Source organism: Aquarana catesbeiana, linkage group LG01, assembly GCF_042186555.1.
Source record: "Aquarana catesbeiana isolate 2022-GZ linkage group LG01, ASM4218655v1, whole genome shotgun sequence".
Classification (NCBI taxonomy): domain Eukaryota; kingdom Metazoa; phylum Chordata; class Amphibia; order Anura; family Ranidae; genus Aquarana; species Aquarana catesbeiana.
Window position 1 is genome coordinate 6,241,758 of NC_133324.1, and position 19,308 is coordinate 6,261,065.

At 45.1% G+C, this 19,308-nt stretch overlaps 1 protein-coding gene across 3 annotated transcripts in view; it reads left to right on the forward strand.

Moving 5' to 3' along the window:
* Window positions 1-14,124, forward strand: part of LOC141129870 (chymotrypsinogen A-like) — a 73,426-nt gene extending 59,302 nt beyond the window's left edge. For all 3 annotated transcript variants that reach the window (XM_073617923.1, XM_073617919.1, XM_073617927.1), the window contains exons 2-8: window positions 1,318-1,435; window positions 1,539-1,642; window positions 2,469-2,548; window positions 8,088-8,166; window positions 10,172-10,349; window positions 10,765-10,898; window positions 13,914-14,124. In XM_073617923.1, the coding sequence (XP_073474024.1) occupies window positions 1,378-1,435; window positions 1,539-1,642; window positions 2,469-2,548; window positions 8,088-8,166; window positions 10,172-10,349; window positions 10,765-10,898; window positions 13,914-14,075 (795 nt within the window). In that variant the 5' untranslated portion in view covers window positions 1,318-1,377 and the 3' untranslated portion in view covers window positions 14,076-14,124. The remainder of the gene's footprint in view (window positions 1-1,317; window positions 1,436-1,538; window positions 1,643-2,468; window positions 2,549-8,087; window positions 8,167-10,171; window positions 10,350-10,764; window positions 10,899-13,913) is intronic.
* Window positions 14,125-19,308: the final 5,184 nt, after the last annotated feature.

A 19,308-nucleotide genomic window follows, 5' to 3' on the forward strand; every position in this document is an offset into this window, starting at 1 on the left:
TTTAACAAATAGAGCTTTATTTTTTTATTTAATCACCACTGTTTTTTTTTTTTTTAAACAAATAGAGCTTTAATTCTTTATTTAATCACCACTGTTTTCTTATTTTTTTTAAACAAATAGAGCTTTAATTCTTTATTTAATCACCACTGTTTTTTTTAAAACAAATATATATATATATATTTGTTTTATATTTTACTGTATATATATATATATATATATATGTACTGGTGGCCAATCTCATTTATTGAGGTCCTAAACAACAAGAACAGTACATAAACTCCCCTCCCCCAGTGACCCCTTTTTGGAAAGTAGACAGTCCAAGGTATTTAGGAAGAGGCATAGTGACATTTTTATTTTACATACTGTCACCAGTGCAGTACATTGTTTTTAACTTTTTAGATGCTGTCATCAGATTAGTTGAGTGTCACCATACTACTCTGGGGGGGGGGGGGGGGGCTGTGCCCTGAGCAGGTGTCCTTCTCACCCACCTCTTTTGTCCCAGTCCTGAATGTGACGTTCTCCTGTAACACCTTCTTTCCTCACGTCTTTTCCTCCAGACCAAGTTGGTGGAACATCCATATATTGCCCAAGATGTCTTAATAGAGTGGCCTAAAATTTTCTCTCTATCACAGGTCTAGGGCTCTCCCCTAGTGTCACCATACTACTCTGGGGGGGGGGGGGGGGGGCTGTGCCCTGGACAGGTGTCCCTCTCACCCACCCCTTTTGTCCCAGGCCTGAATGTGACGTTCTCCTGTAACACTTTCTTTCCTCACGTCTTTTCCTCCAGACCAAGTTGGTGGAACATCCATATATTTGCTCAAGATATCTTGATAGAGTGGCCTAAAATTTTTCTCTCTATCACAGGTCTAGGGCTCTCCCCTAGTGTCACCATACTACTCTGGGGGGGGGGGGGGCTGTGCCCTGGGCAGGTGTCCCTCTCGCCCACACCTTTTGTCCCAGTCCTGAATGTGACGTTCTCCTGTAACACCTTCTTTCCTCACGTCTTTTCCTCCAGACCAAGTTGGTGGAACATCCATATATTTGCTCAAGATGTCTTGATAGAATGGCCTAAAATTTTTCTCTCTATCACAGGTCTAGGGCTCTCCCCTAGTGTCACCATACTACTCTGGGGGGGGGGGCTGTGCCCTGGACAGGTGTCCCTCTCACCCACCCCTTTTGTCCCAGGCCTGAATGAGACGTTCTCCTGTAATACCTTCTTTCCTCACGTCTTTTCCTCCAGACCAAGTTGGTGGAACATCCATATATTTGCTCAAGATGTCTTGATAGAGTGGCCTAAAATTTTTCTCTCTATCACAGGTCTAGGGCTCTCCCCTAATTGACTTACTAAGCATCTACAAGCTGGGTAGATCTCACCAAATGGCGGTCCTGTGGTTCCTGTCCTGCCTGGCCTTGCTCAGCGGAGCCTATGGTCAAAGTGAGTACACACACTGTATGTTTTGGACTACATAGCAATATACATAGTTTATATTGTAGTGTATAATACACATTCTAATATATATTATTATTTTTTTTCATAGGCTGTGGTATCCCCGCCATCAGTCCCGTTGTCCCCGGCATTTCCAGGATTGTAAATGGCGTGACTGCCATCCCTGGATCTTGGCCATGGCAGGTGTCTCTGCAGGTACGATCAATTGGCTTCTTGAATCTCTTTTGTCTAACAGTCATGTTTGAGGTGACTTTCACGTTTATATAAATGTTTGCTAGTTATCGAGCACTCTGCTGAATGAAGATTTGGCCTCCCGGTATGAGAATTAACAATTACAAAAATGTAAAAAAAAAAAAGTGTACGTGAAGGCAATTTCTTCTCAGTTTCAGATGGAGTGTGGAAGGGTTAGGACCTTTGTCACATTTTATGTGTCCCTGTTGGGGGGGGGGGGATTCCACCCCAGTATTTGTGCTTTTGGTCAAAAATGTTGGGTTGTCACCAGAGCAAGAGGTGAGGAAAAATCTTCAAATGGGAACAACTGTGACAATTCTGTCCAAATGTCCGTCTCGTTTTTTTGTTATGTCATCAAGTCTGGAAATGAAGGAAAACCACATGAAAAGGAAACAGAAAAAAAAATCAGATCGGGGTTAAACCCTTTCCATCTGTCTAAAATTAGAAAAATAAAGAGGCTTTACATACACTTTATAATAAATCTATTGCTAGTCAAAGGACAACTGTCTTTATCGCTATTTGGAATCATGACCCTACTGTTGACTAAGCACCTCCACGAGGGACACAAATATGCATTTAAAGCGTTAGAATTCCTTCAAAATGTGGTTTTGGTGCTGTGGTAAGGTGTCCTGAGGGGGTTCCCATTGTTGCACCTTATAGAATGCCCCCAAAATGCTACAATTAGGGATTTGGGGCATAGAGTATACCAACCTAGAGGTCTGACCTGCACCATCAACCACAGTGTTTTCCGGTAGATAAAATGCTGATCTTGTTGACTCTTCTTCCACAGACCAGCACTGGATTCCACTTCTGTGGCGGCTCCCTCATCAACCGTCAGTGGGTTGTCACTGCTGCCCACTGTGCAGTCACGTGAGTCTTATATAATATTATTTCTATTCAAAGACTGTACAGTTATGTTGTGTCTACTGTGTTGTCCTTCCATAGTATAAATAATTATATAGAGACATTTATCCAACTGTCCATCGAGAGCCTCTGGTTTATAGACTAGAAACATCCTAAATATAGAGACATTTATCCAACTGTCCATCCAGAGCCTCTGGTTTATAGACCGGATACATCCTAAATATAGAGCCATTTATCCAACTGTCCATCCAGAGCTTCTGGTTTATAGACCAGATACATCCTAAATATAGAGCCATTTATCCAATTGTCCATCCAGAGCCTCTGGTTTATAGACTAGAAACATCCTAAATATAGAGCCATTTATCCAACTGTCCATCCAGAGCCTCTGGTTTATAGACTAGATACATCCTAAATATAGAGCCATTTATCCAACTGTCCCTCCAGAGCCTCTGGTTTATAGACTAGAAACATCCTAAATATAGAGCCATTTATCCAACTGTCCATCCAGAGCCTCTAGTTTATAGACTAGATACATCCTAAATATAGAGCCATTTATCCAACTGTCCATCCAGAGCCTCTGGTTTATAGACTAGATACATCCTAAATATAGAACCATTTATCCAACTGTCCATCCAGAGCCTCTGGTTTATAGACTAGATACATCCAAAATATAGGACCCTTTATCCAACTTTCCATCCAGAGCCTCTGGTTTATAGACTAGATACATCCTAAATATAGGACCCTTTATCCAACTTTCCATCCAGAGCCTCTGGTTTATAGACTAGATACATCCAAAATATAGGACCCTTTATCCAACTTTCCATCCAGAGCCTCTGGTTTATAGACTAGATACATCCTAAATATAGAACCCTTTATCCAACTGTCCATCCAGAGCCTCTGGTTTATAGACTAGATACATCCTAAATATAGAGCCATTTATCCAACTGTCCATCCAGAGCCTCTGGTTTATAGACCGGATACATCTTAAATATAGAACCCTTTATCCAACTGTCCATCCAGAGCCTCTGGTTTATAGACTAGATACATCCTAAATATAGAGCCATTTATCCAACTGTCCATCCAGAGCCTCTGGTTTATAGACCGGATACATCTTAAATATAGAACCCTTTATCCAACTGTCCATGCAGAGCCTCTGGTTTATAGACAGGATACATCCTAAATAGAGATGGGCCGAACAACCCCCCCTCCCCCCCAGTTCGGTTTGCACCAGAACTCCCAAACAGAGAAAAAAGTTATGACCCGAACGGTGAACCCTATTAAAGTCTAGGGTTGAAAGCTTATGTGCAAGTTATTGGCCATAAAAAGGGTATGGGTGCCATTTTTTTTTTAAAAGATCATTTTTTCAGGAGCAGTGATTTTAATGATGCCTAAAGTGAAACAATAAAAACAAAAAATTCTTTTAAATACAGTGGCCTGGGGGGTCCCCTTAGTCTGCCTGTAAAAACTAACATTTGTGAAAAAAAACAAAATCCATACGCGACTCTTATCCAAGCATGCAGTTCCGCAGGTCAGGAAAGGGGGTGGGGTGTGAGCGAGGGCCCCCCCACCCCAAAGTACCTTGTCCCCATGTTGATGGAGACAGGGGCCTCTTCCTGACAACCCTGGATGGCGGTTGTGGGGATCTGGGGGCTTATTGGAATTAACCAGGGGGCCCCCAGATCCTGTGAATGGGTAGGGGCCCCCCTAAAAAATTGCTCTTTTGTCAACTAAGGCAAACCGCTAAATGCCTGGCTTGATGTTTGACAGTTCTTATATAGGCAAGGGCGGGTCACCTGGCAACATTACCCGGTGGCACTGCCCCCTTTGTGATGTCACCGACCCAACATGCTAAGGTTTGCCTTAGTTGACAGTGGAGATTTTTTTTTCTTTTTCGGGTCCAGCAGTGGTGGCAGGCATAGTGATTGAGGAAGGATTTACATCAGAGGACATGTTTTTTTCTTTTTTAATAAAGGAATTGTCAAAAACTGTCTCTTTTTATTACTTTTTATTACTTTTGACACTTTTTTTGGTGAATGGGTAGGGGTACTATGTACTGCATAGTCATTCAAATATGGGGGGGGCCTAGGGGGCCCCTTGTTAAAGGGGGCTTCTAAATTCCAATGAGCCCCCACCCACAGAGCCCCCTCAACCACCGCCCAGGGTTGTCGGGAAGAGGCCCTTGTCTCCATCAACATGGGGACAAGGTGCTGTGGATGGGGGGGGGCATAGCCTGCCCCAAAGCACCCACCCCCCCCATGTTGAGGGCATGTGGCTGGGTATGGTTCAGGAGGGGGGGTGCTCACTTGTCCACCCCTTTTCTGGCCGGCCAGGCTGCATGCTTGGATAAGGGTCTGGTATGAACTGGGGTGGGGGGGACTCACCGCATTCTTTTTCTTTTTTTGTGTTTTTTTTAAGTCAGCTGTCAGCGGGGAAGCCCATTGACAGCTGATGACTCATTGGTTGTCAAGGATGCCCCGTTCAGCTTCTCGACCCGCTCCTTAACAACCAGCTATTCACTGTGCCCTGATTGGGCAAAGATTTGCCCAGTCACGGCTTAGAATGTACTGTGCATTGCAAGGCGTTCAGCAGGTCAAATACCCGGCAAAAACCCTGCAAATTTGGTATTTCGGCAATAGGGGGGAAACAAGCAATGTTGGGCTAAACTTTTGCTTGGCCCAAACTGTACCTTACCAGGGGAGAATCTCTGCCAAAGCATCTTGTCCTTGTGTTGATCAGGACAAGGACCCCTTTCCCACATTTCTGGCCCACTGGTTGTAGGGGCTTTGTGGACATTGGCCTCATCAAAATCTGGAATCCCCCTTTAAAATATGGGGGGCCCCAAATTCCACCCTCCCCCCCATATGAAAGAGTAAAAGGTACATAAAAAATATTAACAGTAAAGAATAAACACCACATTTTTTTTGACAATTTGACAGAGGTCAGACGTTTCTTGTAGTTGGTGACCAGGTTTGCACACATCTCAGGAGGGATTTTGGTCAACTCTTCTTTACAGATCTTCTCTAAATTTGATCCCCAAGCAAAACATGACTTAGTAGTTGGTGGGGAAACCCTTGTTGGCAAGCTCAAAGGTCAGGCGTTTCTTGTGGTTGGTGACCAGGTTTGCACACATCTCAGGGGGGATTTTGGTCCACTCTTCTTTACAGATCTTCTCTAAATCCTTAAGGTTTCTTGGCTGTCACTTGGCAACTCGACGTTTCAGCTCCCTCCATACATTTTCTATTGGATTAAGGTCAGGAGACTGGCCACTCCATGACCTTAATGTGCTTCTTCTTATTTTTTGTGTTTAAGAAAACGATACAAGTAATACTGGTATAACATATGCCTATGAAGCATAAAATAAGATCTGAACAGGGTTATGTACAGGAGGACAATAGCACATTATACTGTATTTGACGGCAATAGAGTTCAAAGAAAACTACCGACTATGACCTAAGTTGTAATATGAGGAGGCTTGGATGGAGAGGTGTGACCTCTGCGTCCGTCGTCACCTCAGGAATCCAGAGGAGGAGGGGTCACCAGGGTCGGAGTGCTAAATGCTAACTGCCGTAGATCAAAAGCTAAATAACTACAAAATCAAAGTGACAGTGATACCTATAGGTTAACTGTCTAAACTTGAGTTCTGAGTTCCGTTTATAGTGGGAGGGAGAGGATGGGGCTGCAGGGAGCTTAACGTAGTATCACCTTGTTGGTCCATGTTTGATCTGGCTGTAGGTGATGAGGTTGTTTGATCCATTGGAGAGGTAAGTCCAGGGGGCTGAAATCGTGATAGGTAGAATACCATATCTCGTAAAGGTAAGGAGACCATAAGGATAATTGTTTGTGTTCCTGGAAAGTTGCCTTTATGAAAGTCTGCCATCATTGTAAGAAGCTTTTTTCCAAGTCCCATTTTTGTGTGACCATACCTCTAGTTGTTCTCTGTATAGCAGCAGTTTCGGGTCACTCTTTACCTCCGTAATGGAAGGGGGCTGAGATGATATCCAATGTTTGAGGATAGTTCTCCGCGCTGTGAGTAAACAGATGGAAATCCATTAATGAAGGTGCTGAGTTCTAGAATGTGCTTCTTCTTGAGCCACTTCTTTGTTGCCTTGGCGGTATGTTTTGGTTAATTGTTATGCTGGAAGACCCATCCATGACCCATCTTCAGTGTTCTGGCATAGGGAAGAAGGTTCTCATCCACGATTTTACAATACATGGCCCCGTCCATTGGCTCCTTAATGCAGCAAAGTCGGCCTGGACCTTTAGCAGAGAAACAGCCCCAAAGCATAATGTTTCCACGTCCGTGCTTGACTGTAGGGATGGTGTTCTTAGGGTCATAGTCAGCATTTTTCTTTATCCAAACACAGTGAGTCCCTCTCCTCAAGCAGGTACATGTATAGTCATGCCAATGAACATCTAAATGATTCAGAGAAGGATTGGGAGAAAGTGCTGTGGTCAGATGAGATTAAAATTTAGCTCTTTGGCATTAACTCGACTCGCCGTGTTTGGAGAAGGAAAAATGCTGACTATGACCCTACAGTCAAGCATGGAGGTGGAAACATCATGCTTTGGGGATGTTTCTCTGCTAAAGGTACAGGCCAACTTTGCCGCATTGAGGGCCAATGGATGGGCCAACAAGGCCAAACTCAGGAAGAAATCAATAGACCAATTGACCAAGACTACTCCTGGCAAGTAAATTTGTGAGGAGCTCCCTGACAAAACCCCAGGGTGCTACAAACACCATCTCTTCAGTCAAGCACGAAGGTGGAAACATGATGCTCTGGGGATGTTTCTCTGCTAAAGGTAAATGCCAATTTTGCCGCATTGAGGGGCCAATGGAAGGGGCCATGTATTGTAAAATCTTGGATGAGAACTTTCTTTCCTCAGCCAGAACACTGAAGATGGGTCATGTATGGATCTTCCAGCATGGCAATGACCCAAAACATACCACCAAGGCAACAAAGGAGTGGCTCAAGAAGAAGCAAATTAAGGCCATGGAGTAGCCTAGTCAGTCTCCAGACCTTAATCCTATAGAAAATATGGGGAGGGAGCTGAAGCTTTGAATTGCCAAGCGACAGCCAAGGAACCTTAAGGATTTAGAGAAGATCTATAAAGAAGAGTGGACCAAAATCCCTCCTGAGATGTGTGCAAACCTGATCACCAACTACAAGAAACGTCTGACCTCTGTGCTTACCAACAAGGGTTTCTCCACCAACTACTAAGGGGATCAAATACTTATTTTACTCACCAAACTGCAACTTAATTTATAGCATTTGTTTTATGTGTTTTTTTCTGGACTTTTGGCTGATATTCTGTAAAATACACCTATGGTAAAAAATATAGACCCTTCATTTCTTTGTAAGTGGGCAAACTTACAAAATCTACAGGGGATCAGATCATTATTTTCCCCCCACTGTATGCAAATGTTAGTAAAGTTATCTATAGTAAATCTACATCAAAAAATATTCTTGTAAGTTTTCAGATTGTAAATTTTAGTAAAACCTGAAATATCAAATCAGTCTTAGGACCATTTTTCTCTTCCATCCAGAACTTCTCACCGCGTAGTCCTGGGTGCATTTGACCTCACCTCCAAGACTGAGCCCACCCAGATCAGGGCCATCAGCAAAGTAAGCACCTTTTTTTTTAATAATGAGATAACGATCTGTAAATTGTAATTATTCTACTTTACATTATCTCTAAAGATTGACAGTCAGTTATCTACTATTAGGGCTTGTTTACACTTGCTTTAAAATGTGGCATTGGGCACACTTTGTTAAAGCGCTCTGATTGCCCATCAATGCTCCGGTCACTGTATAAAATGGTTCCCTTACAGTCCTGGTCACACGTTGTGTTTGCTTCGCTTAAAAAAAATGATCCCCCATGTCGCTTTCTTGATGCTTCAAAGCGTCTCCAGAGCCTCCGTAGAAGTCTGTCACAACGCTCACTAACAGCACCTGTGGCATTTGAGGGGTTTTTATTCAGGCTTTGGCTTCGTTTTGTTTTGGAGGTATTGCAGGTATGAGATGCACTGGGAAACCAACAAGCAAACCAGAAAGATGTCATCAGCAGTCACTTCCGGGTTCATGTGTATATATATATTGTGGCAGTGTCTGGTGAAGACGTCACATCTGGTGTGCAGGGTGAAGCAGCAGGAAGGTGAGCGGGGTCCAGACTGGAGCAGAACAACTAGTAGACAGTACACATGGTGTGCAACATGGGAACTCTATAGTGGAAAGTGAGCAGGGACTGGAGAGAGAGAGAGAGAGAGAGAGACCTGAGTGGCAGAGGATTAGCAGAGCTGGGGGACCAGAGCAGGAGAAACTAGCAGATGTCACATATAGTGCGCAGCATGGGAGCAATATAGAGGGAGGTGAGCGGGGACCGGAGTGAGGGGAGGATCAGCAAACCAGAGGATCAGCAGATCTGGGGGTTACTACTGAGTGGGGGGATCAGCAGAGCTGAGGGACCAGAGCAGTATTGACTAGCAGATGTCACATATGGTGAGCAGCATGGGAGCAATATAGCGGGAGGTGAGCGGGGACCGGAGAGAGAGGAGGATCAGCAAACCAGAGGATCAGCAGGTCTGGGGGTTACTACTAATGATTGGAGGGGGGGATCATCAGATCTGGGGTATCAGAGCAGTAGAAACTAGCATATATCACACATGGTGAGCAGCATGGGAGCAATATAGCCTGAGGTAAGCAGAGACCGGAGAGGAAGGAGGATCAGCAAACCAGAGGATCAGCAGAGCTGGGGGACCAGAGCAGGAGAAACTAGCAGATGTCACATGTGGTGAGCAGCATGGGAGCAATATAGCGGGGGGGGGGGAGTGGGGACCAGAGAGAGAGGAGGATCAGCAAACCAGAGGATCAGGAGAGCTGGGGGACCAGAGTAGGAGAAACTAGCATATATCACACATGGTGAGCAGCATTAGAGCAATATAGCGGGGGGGGGGGGGGGGAGTGGGTATTATAGATGGAGGAAGATCTGCAAATCAGAAGATCGGGAGAGCTGGGGGACCAGAGCAGGAGAAACTATTAGTAGTCACATGTGGTGAGTAGCATGGGAGCACTATAGCGGGAGGTGAGTGGTGACCAGAGAAAGAGGAAGATCAGCAAACCAGAGCATCAGGAGATCTGGGGGTTACTACTGAGCGGGGGATCAGAAGAGCTGGGGGTACTACTAAGCAAGGGATCAGCAGAGCTTGGGGTACAACTGAGCAGAGGATCTGCTAAACAAGGGAACTAATAAGCTGGGGATCTGCTGAACATGGGTACTAATAAGCTGGGGATCTGCTTAAGAAGGGTACTACTGAGCCAAGGTTCTACTGGGCTCCTTTAAAACAAATGGAAAATCTACACACCCAGGGCATTTGCCAAGCTTGATTAAAGCTTAAAAAAACATCACAGAAGCATCACGGAAACATCAAAAACATATCACAAAAGCATGTTGAAGCTGTAGGCTCTTTAATGTGTGTTAAAGTCAAAGCAAGTGTAAATGAGCCCCTATGGATAGAAAAAGAAAAAAAAAAACAAATAACACTAAATGCTCTTTAGATAAAGACTTGATGGAGTCCACTTGTTGGATTCAGCTACGTTTCCAGAAAGTTAATTCCAGCATAACTTTTCTCAGGTCTTAAACGCCCAGTACAACACCCAGACCTACGTCAATGACCTCACCCTGATCAAGCTTGCCACTCCCGTCACCCTCAACACCCGGGTGTCTCCAGTGTGTCTTGCTGCCACCAATGATGTCTTCATTGAAGGACAAATATGTGCCACCACCGGATGGGGATACATCAATGCAACCAGTAAGGGAATTTGATATTCTACAGAAAAAATTGGTAAAAAAAGAACTACGAATAAGGTCATCAAACATCATATTTTAGCTTATTATAACAACTAAAGAAAGAAAATGGTACAGGCAATCGACTACCTAAAAAGGGGGTAACCATAAAATAATCAACACTTTTTTGTATTTTAGATGTTTATCCAGCTTTGTGTGGTTGGGATATAAATACACAAAACCAAAAAAAAGTGTTTATTAAAAATGAAATCTTTATTATAACCTTTGACTGTGACAATGAGTGACTAAGGCCGAGGTGTTGGGATCTTCTTGGGTCATTGGGGGGGTTTCAAACTGCCACATAGAACCACCGTGACGATCATGCCGCTGCAAATTTGTAAAATGTTTTATATTCTTCCTTGTCTCTCTCTCTCTTTCAGCAAAAACCCTCCCTGCTAAGCTCCAGCAGACAGGTCTTCCAATCATGAGCAACGCTAATTGCCAGAAATACTGGGGATCCAAAATTCAACCCACCATGATCTGTGCCGGGGCCTCTGGCGTCTCTTCCTGCATGGTAAAATACCTTTACGAATTTCTAGCTGCAATGAGAAAGACAATGTATTGTTCCCGGTTCGGTCCACCACTTGCCACCCAGCCACAACGCAAGGGCGCAGGTCCGATTCCTACAGAACATACTGCAAATGATAAGAATGGATGGCCGCCCACCATCAAACCAGGGTCCATTATTATGATTATTCTACGGGGATTTAGATAGCACCAACAATTTGCTCAGCGCTTTACAAAATGAAGGCAGACATTACCGTTACAATCGAGGAGGGAGGTTCAAGTGATACAAAAAGGTGATAACTGTGGGGGGGATGAGCTGGTAGAGAAAGTAAAAACACAGTGTATTAGTTAGAATGCAGGATAGGCTTCTTTAAAGAGACGGGCTTTCGAGGATCGTCTAAAGATGGATAGATTAGGAGAAAGTCAGACAAATTGGGGTAGGGAGTTTCGAAGGGAGAGGCTCGGGAAAAGTCCTGGACGCGAGCATGGGAGAAGGTGACAAGCGAGCTAGAGAGCTGGAGGTCTTGGGAGGAATGAAGAGAATGATTAGGTTGATATTTTGAGACTAGGTTAGTGATGTAACTGGAGGCAGAGTTGTGGATGGCTTTGTAAGGTGTTAGTATCTTGAATTGAATTTGTTGGGTGAGCGGTTAGTATCTTGAATTGAATTTGAGTTGTTAGTATCTTGAACAGAATTTGTTGGGTGAGCGGGAGCCAGTGGAGGGATTGGCAGAGTGGGGTGGTGGACATGGAACAGTTGGTAAGCTGCATTAGTCTGGCAGCAGCATTCATGATGGACTGAAGGGGGGATAGACTATGTATAGGTAAGCCACTGAGTTGCAGTAGTTGAGGCGAGAGATGACCAGGGAGTGAATTAGAAGCATTATGGTGCCATTGGTTAGGAAGAGGCGCATTCTGGAGATGTTGCGGAGGTTGAGCTGGCATGATTTGGACAGGGATTGGATGTGGGGGCTGAAAGGATAACGAACTGATAGCTGTGCCATTGAGCCTGACAGAGAAATCAGGTGCAGGCACATGTGGGAGAGGAAATATTATGAGCTCGGTCTTGGATAGATTGAGTTTGAGTAGGTGGTGTGACATCCAGGCTGACATGTCTGTTAGTAAATCTGGTTACAAAGGATGGGGAGATGGGAAAGGTGTTGAATTTATTCTTCTCCTCAGTCTTCACGAGGGAATCTGGGGGCTTCAGTAACCAAAACTGCAGTGTTTATCCTTATGACACAACACAGGAAGCACCTCCATGGTTAACAGAGGACGGAATTAAAATTAGACTTGAGAAACTTAACATTAATAAATCACGGGGACCAGATGGCTTGCACCCGAGGGTACTTAGGGAACTCAGTCAAGTAATTGCCAGACCATTGTTCCTAATTTTTACTGACAGTCTACTGACTGGAATGGTACCAGCTGATTGGAGAAAAGCCAATGTAGCACCAATATTTAAAAATGGCCCAAAATACATCCCTGGGAATTACAGACCAGTTAGCCTAACATCAATAGTATGTAAACTCTTGGAGGGGATGATAAGGGACTATATACAAGATTTTAGTAATAAGAATGATATCATTAGCAGTAATCAGCATGGATTCATGAAGAATTGTTCTTGCCAGTCCATTAACCTTCTATGAGGAGGTGAGTTGCCATCTAGATAAAGGAAGGCCCGTAGACGTGGTGTATCTGGATTTTGCAAAAGCTTTTGACACAGTTCCCCATAAACGTTTACTGTACAAAATAAGGTCCGTTGGCATGGACCATAGGGTGAGTACATGGATTGAAAACTGGCTACAAGGGTGAGTTCAGAGGGTGGTGATAAATGGGGAGTACTCGGAATGGTCAGGGGTGGGTAGTGGGGTTCCCCAGGGTTCTGTGCTGGGACCAATCCTATTTAATTTGTTCATAAACGACCTGGAGGATGGGATAAACAGTTTAATCTCTGTATTTGCAGACGATACTAAGCTAAGCAGGGCAATAACTTCTCCGCAGGATGTGGAAACCTTGCAAAAAGACCTGAACAAATTCATGGGGTGGGCGACTACATGGCAAATGAGGTTCAATGTAGAAAAATGTAAAATAATGTATTTGGGTGGCAAAAATACGAATGCAATCTATACACTGGAGGGAGAACCTCTGGGGGAATCTAGGATGGAAAAGGACCTGGGGGTCGCTGCTGCTAACAAAGCAAACAGAATATTGGCATTAAAAAGGGGATCAACTCCAGAGATAAAACAATAATTCTCCCGCTCTACAAGACTCTGGTCCGGCCGCACCTGGAGTATGCTGTCCAGTTCTGGGCACCAGTCCTCAGGAAGGATGTACTGGAAATGGAGCGAGTACAAAGAAGGGCAACAAAGCTAATAAAGGGTCTGGAGGATCTTAGTTATGAGGAAAGGTTGTGAGCTCTGAACTTATTCTCTCTGGAGAAGAGACGCTTGAGAGGGGATATGATTTCAATGTACAAATACCGGACTGGTGACCCCACAATATACAAATACCGGACTGGTGACCCCACAATAGGGAGAAAACTTTTTTGCAGAAGGGAGTTTAACAAGACACGTGGCCACTCATTAAAATTAGAAGAAAAGAGGTTTAACCTTAAACTACATAGAGGGTTCTTTACTGTAAGAGCGGCAAGGATGTGGAATTACCTTTCACAGGCGGTGGTCTCAGCGGGGGGCATTGATGGTTTCAAGAAACTATTAAATAAGCACCTGAATGACCGCAACATACAGGGATATATAATGTAATACTGACACATAATCACACACATAGGTTGGACTTGATGGACTTGTGTCTTTTTTCAACCTCATCTATTATGTAACTATGTATCCATGAGTTCTAAATTGCTAAATAAAATCAGGATAGATATCTATAAGTGCTATCATTCCATGTAACTGAACCCAAGGCATTCTATGACGACATTTTGAAGTCTCCTAAGAGAAGCATCAAGTGAAAAGTTCATTGTGTGGGAATTTTCCTGTGACACCTGTTCTCTTCTTTTCAGGGTGACTCTGGTGGACCCCTTGTGTGCAAGAAGAATGGAGCCTGGACCCTGGCCGGTATTGTGTCCTGGGGCAGCTCTGCCTGCAACACATTTTATCCTGTCGCCTACACCCGAGTCAGTGCTTTCGCAGCCTTGATAAACCAAGCTGTTATCAATAACTAAAGACAATTCAATCATTTTTTAATACTCAATAAAATATCTTTGAACCCTTTTTTGTTGTTGTAGAGTCATCAAATAAATATATTGTTGGTTCACAAAGTAAAAAAAAAAAAGGAATTTAGATTTACCCGCAAATTTCTTATCTTGGAGTACAGTTCTGAACTGGACACCTTGACCATAGGTTATATGCAGGCTCATTTGAACACTTGCTAGGGCCACCCCAAATGCATGCTTATACACTACAACCCACTTCACGAGACCCCAGTTTTTATACAAGCAAAAATGAGTCACCACAGAAGCCAGAGGCGAGGAGTCTGTGTCCTATACCATACTCCAAAATAATGCACAGGTAAATCAAAATCATTATTATCCTAATTGTACAGGACACAGGACTTGTCCATGGGACTAGACCATTGGATGTCCCCAAGCAATAACCCGAGGGTTTGGTAACAACATGGGTAATGTGCCTAAACAATAACCTGAGGGATGGGTAACAATATAGCAAGCAGAACTCACCAACAGACCCACAAAAAAGCACCATAGCTCACATCAGCTGAGGCCTGAAAAGTCACCTGGTAGAACCTGGAGAGCATTTGAACAGAGGACCAGGTGGTGCCCTTGAAAATTTGGGATACATTTGGGATACAGATGCTTAATGCCAGAAACAGACATCAACAGACCAGGTAGAATTAACTCTGATAGGGGAAAAAGGAACGCTTTCCTTGAGGGAGTAGGCCCTGGAAAAGGATTGTCTTTTCCACCTGGCAAAGCAGGATATCCCTTACAGGAGTCTACAGGTAAGACAATGAGAGACTCACGCTTGCTAATTGGAGTCATGGCTGCCAAGTAGACCCTAACATCCCTGGCAGCATTCAGGCAGTGTAGGAAAATATCCTTGGTGTGTTTTTGAGCAGGACAGAGTGAAGGGGGGACAATTTCCTCATTGAGGTGGAAGGAAGAGACCACCTTGAGTAGAAAAGAAGGTCTTGGTCTTAAGACCACCTTGTCCCTTTGTAATACAAGAAAGAGACTACAATAAAGAGCCACCAGCTCAGGAACATGCCTAACAGATGTAATGGCCACCATCAAGGCAACCTTACGTGTGAGGTCCTACAAGGGAATATCTCTAATCAACTTATAAGTGGGGTGCAGCGTGGTGCGGTGGCAATAATTCACACAGTCAGGTGCAATGAAAAACTTGTATTGAAATAACACAGCAACAGTTCACCCAACCGGGTACACTCACGGTAATCAGTAATGTGAAGAGAGCGGGTATCAGTCAAATTGACAGTGTCTGTAAAGAGTTTAGATTTAGGCCTGGCCGTCTTGTGCCCAAGTAGGAAAATGTCCAAGGGGTAGCGACCCTATGCTTTCCCTCCTCATCAGGAACCTTTCGCTTACCTTTAGTGTCTAACAGGTTGGGCTCTACCAACTCACAAAATGTGTGCCAAACCTGAGAGCAAGGTCCTTAAATAGGCTCTGCCTGAACCAAGATGGCTGCTAGAGTCACATGGTGTGGCAGCATCCAATAGGATAGCTTCCTCAGTGACTCAAGAAACCTTAGAGGAACCTTGTTCCTTTTGGCTTCCTCTCCAACAACAGTGCTGCTGCAGAAAAGTGCCACCTGCAGTGGAGAAAGTAGACAGCATCTTCCTACAGGCTCAAAGAATGGGGGGGTCTCTGATGTACAGGGAGTACCAAGCTGAGGTCCCAAGGTGATGCAGGATTGGACTGAGGGATTTATATGAGCAAATCCTTGAAGAAAATTTTGGATTAAGGAATTCGAAGCAAGAGGTTTCTAGAGGAGAAAGTATAGGGGCAGAAATCTATTTAGGGCCAAGCGCTGGTCAAACTGTACAATACAGTTTGAATTAGATAGCCTGATTGAAGAACTTTATGAATAAAGAATATGTATTTTAGGGAGGGAGTGGCGACCGAAAGAGCTGATGGCCATGTTAGCTCGAAGCTCTCTTCTGGGACTGGGGATTGCTGCAACATCAGGAGCCTCTGCCCAAAGCAACTGCCACAAAGCAGCTGCCTCTCACACGATGCCTTAGAGGTGCTGAGACAGACCGCAGTGGCAGAAACCAATGAGGTTCTTCCTGGCCATGTCTGCCAGACTCCAGTACAATAGCAGCCAAACCCAATCGTCTCTCGCCGCCGGTGGTCCTCTAGTGGCCAATGTGGCGATCTTTCACTACGCTGTCTCGGGACAACAAGGCACAGTAGCTGCAGGATCTGGGCACTCTACCTCTTCCACGATGAGCCTGGGCAAAATCCAAGCCGCGGAGGGCATCTGCTGGGCACAATTGAGATGAAGATCTGGAGGAGGTGAGCGAGGCCTTCACACCACACTCCATGGACACTGGCTCTAGAGACCCAATTGCCTCTTTCCCTGCCAGTGACCAGCCCATTTAAGACACAACACTCAAAGATATGCTGCTATCCTTAAGAGCGTCCCTACAAGCTGACCTGTTATTTGGCTTACATCAATGTAGAGCTGAGGTACAAGTTCGGGGAGATAGAGTATGCCAAGTAGAAGAGCAGATGTCTGAATATGCTACTTACTTTAACACAATGGTAGATGATCACAAGGCACATTCGGAGGAACTAACCAGGATCAAATCTATATTAGCAGATTTGGAAGACAGGTCTAGGCGGAACAACTTTAAAGTTAGAAGAATCCCTGAATCTGTTACATCATCTCAACTACCGCTTTATGTTATGCCGCGTACACACGAGTGGACTTTTCGACTGGACTGGTCCGTCAGTCTATCCGACGGACTTTCCCAACGAACGGACTTGCCTACACACGATCACACCAAAGTCCGATGGATTCGTACATGATGACGTACGACCGGACTAAAATAAGGAAGTTGATAGCCAGTAGCCAATAGCTGCCCTAGCGTCAGTTTTTGTCCATCTGACTAGCATACAGACGAGCGGACTTTTCGGCCGGACTCGAATCCGTCGGAAAGATTTGAAACATGTTCCAAATCTAAAGTCCGTCAGATTTTCGACTGAAAAAGCTCACACGCGGTCGAATTGTCCTCCGGACTCGGTCCATCGAAAAGTCTGCTCGTGTGTACGTGGATGTCTTCCTCACCGCTATGCCTAACCTTACCTTCACGACCTCACTATAGACTGGGTTCACCACACTCCAAAGCCCATAACATTAGTTATAAATAGAAGAATATGTATTTTACATATATTTGTGTGGTTCATTTGGTACTCCAATAAGCCCCTGCCACCTGTGTAACCAATTGATGGTTTATTTTTTTCTTTTGCCTGGGGCTGGGAACAGAAGCAATTTTTGAACGCATTTCTATGTTACTTTCCTTGGAACTATTTGAGCTTTACACAGTTTCCCTTCCCTAACTCAAGGGTTCTACAGTCCTGAGATTGCTAAATACTCATGTGATACCTGTATGTGATACCTGTCTGGAAGGCCACCAAGGAGAGGCAGACGCTCACAGGCCACTAAAAGAGGGCAAGCAGGCTCTGTGTCTACAATCGACAGTGGACACGGTGCATCCTCAGCAAGTGGCCGAGGGGCACGCTTGTCCTTTTTTCCTGCAGGTGGCCGTGTTATTGAGAGACAACATGGAGAAGAGTTGGTGGAATGGATAACAAAGCCCTCCTTATCCTCCTCATCCTCTGTTTCCATGCTCAGAATAGTTTGCCTTCCAATGCAGCTGCCAAAGTGGCCTATTCCATCAGCTCCATGTCAACAGTCACTCCTTCCCTAGCCCCACCATCATGCACGGAGGAGTCCCCCGAACTATTTGACCACAGTGTCGAGTACATGCTGCAGGAGGATGAGCAGCGATTTGAAGGCTCCGGTGATGGTACCCAGGTTGAGGAAGGGAGTAACGTCAGCCTAGAGAGAGGGGGTGCCCAAGAAGGTCAAGAAACTGGCAGTCATGTTCCCCCAGCTGCAGCATACTGCCAAGTTTGCTCCAGTGATGAGGAAGGAAGGGGTGATGAGGTCACTGACTCAACTTGGGTGCCTGATAGAAGAGAGGAGGAGGAGGCACATCTCCAATGAGGTAGGATGCCCTTCAGGGGGCAGCTTAAGGGCAGCCACCCTATTGCATCACACCGCAGAGCTAAGCAGGTGCAGGGCGCTGCTGACTCCCCACATATTTTTAAAAGTTCTTTGGTGTGAGCCTTTTTTGACACGTGTGCAGCAGATCACACCATTGCTGTTTGCAACATATGTCTGAAGCGTATCAAGCGTGGCCAAAACAGCAGCCGCTTGGGCACCACATGCTTGACCAGATATATTATGACCTCCCATGCAGTCCGTTGGCAACAGCACCTAAAAGACCCACATCAAAGAACAAGGTAGATCTCTCCTTGCTCCTCATCAGCTGGGTTCTCCAACCCCACTATACCTTCAGTCCTCTCAGAAACCTGCACTGAGAGGAATGAAGGTATAGCAATAGGTGTCCCAAGTACTTGCAGCCAATCTGCTATCAGTACACCTCCATCTGATTTTAGCATGCAAATTTCCCAACCCCAGTTGCTTAACCGTCGAAAGAAATTTGGTCCCAGCCATCCACATGCTCAGCGTCTGAATGCTAACTTGGCCAAATTGCTAGCACTGCAACTGCTGCATTTTCAGCTGGTAGACTCTGCCCCCTTTCGTGAATTTGTGAAATGTGCGGTACCTCAGTGGCAGGTTCCCAAATGCCATTTCTTTTCACGGAAGGCCATTCCGGCTCTCTACCAGCATGTGGAAGGCAATGTCTTGGCCTCATTGGACAGGGCGGTCAGCAGTAAGGTGCATATTTCTGCTGACTCATGGTCCAGCAGGCATGGACATGAACATTACCTTTCTTTCACGGCGCACTGGGTAACTCTGCTGGCAACTGGGAAGGATGCAGGACAGGGTTCAGTACTGTTGGAGCTTGTTCCGCCACCACGCCTCCAAAATGCTAGTGGTGATTCTGCCATAGCTCTCTCCTCCACCCCCTCCTCTTCTTCTTCCTCTATGGCCTCTCCCTCTGCAGATTTCTCCTCTGAACCAGCGGAGCTCCGTAGGCATTCAAGGGGCTACGCAAGCACTCAGGCAAAAAGATGCCATGCGGTGCTTTAGTTGGTCTGCTTAGGGGACAGGAGCCACACTGGGGCAGAGATTCTGTCAGCTCTGCAGGGGCAGGCTCAGAGGTGGTTGACCCCATGCCAACTTCAGGCAGGAATGGTTTTATGCGAGAATGGCACCAACCTCCTC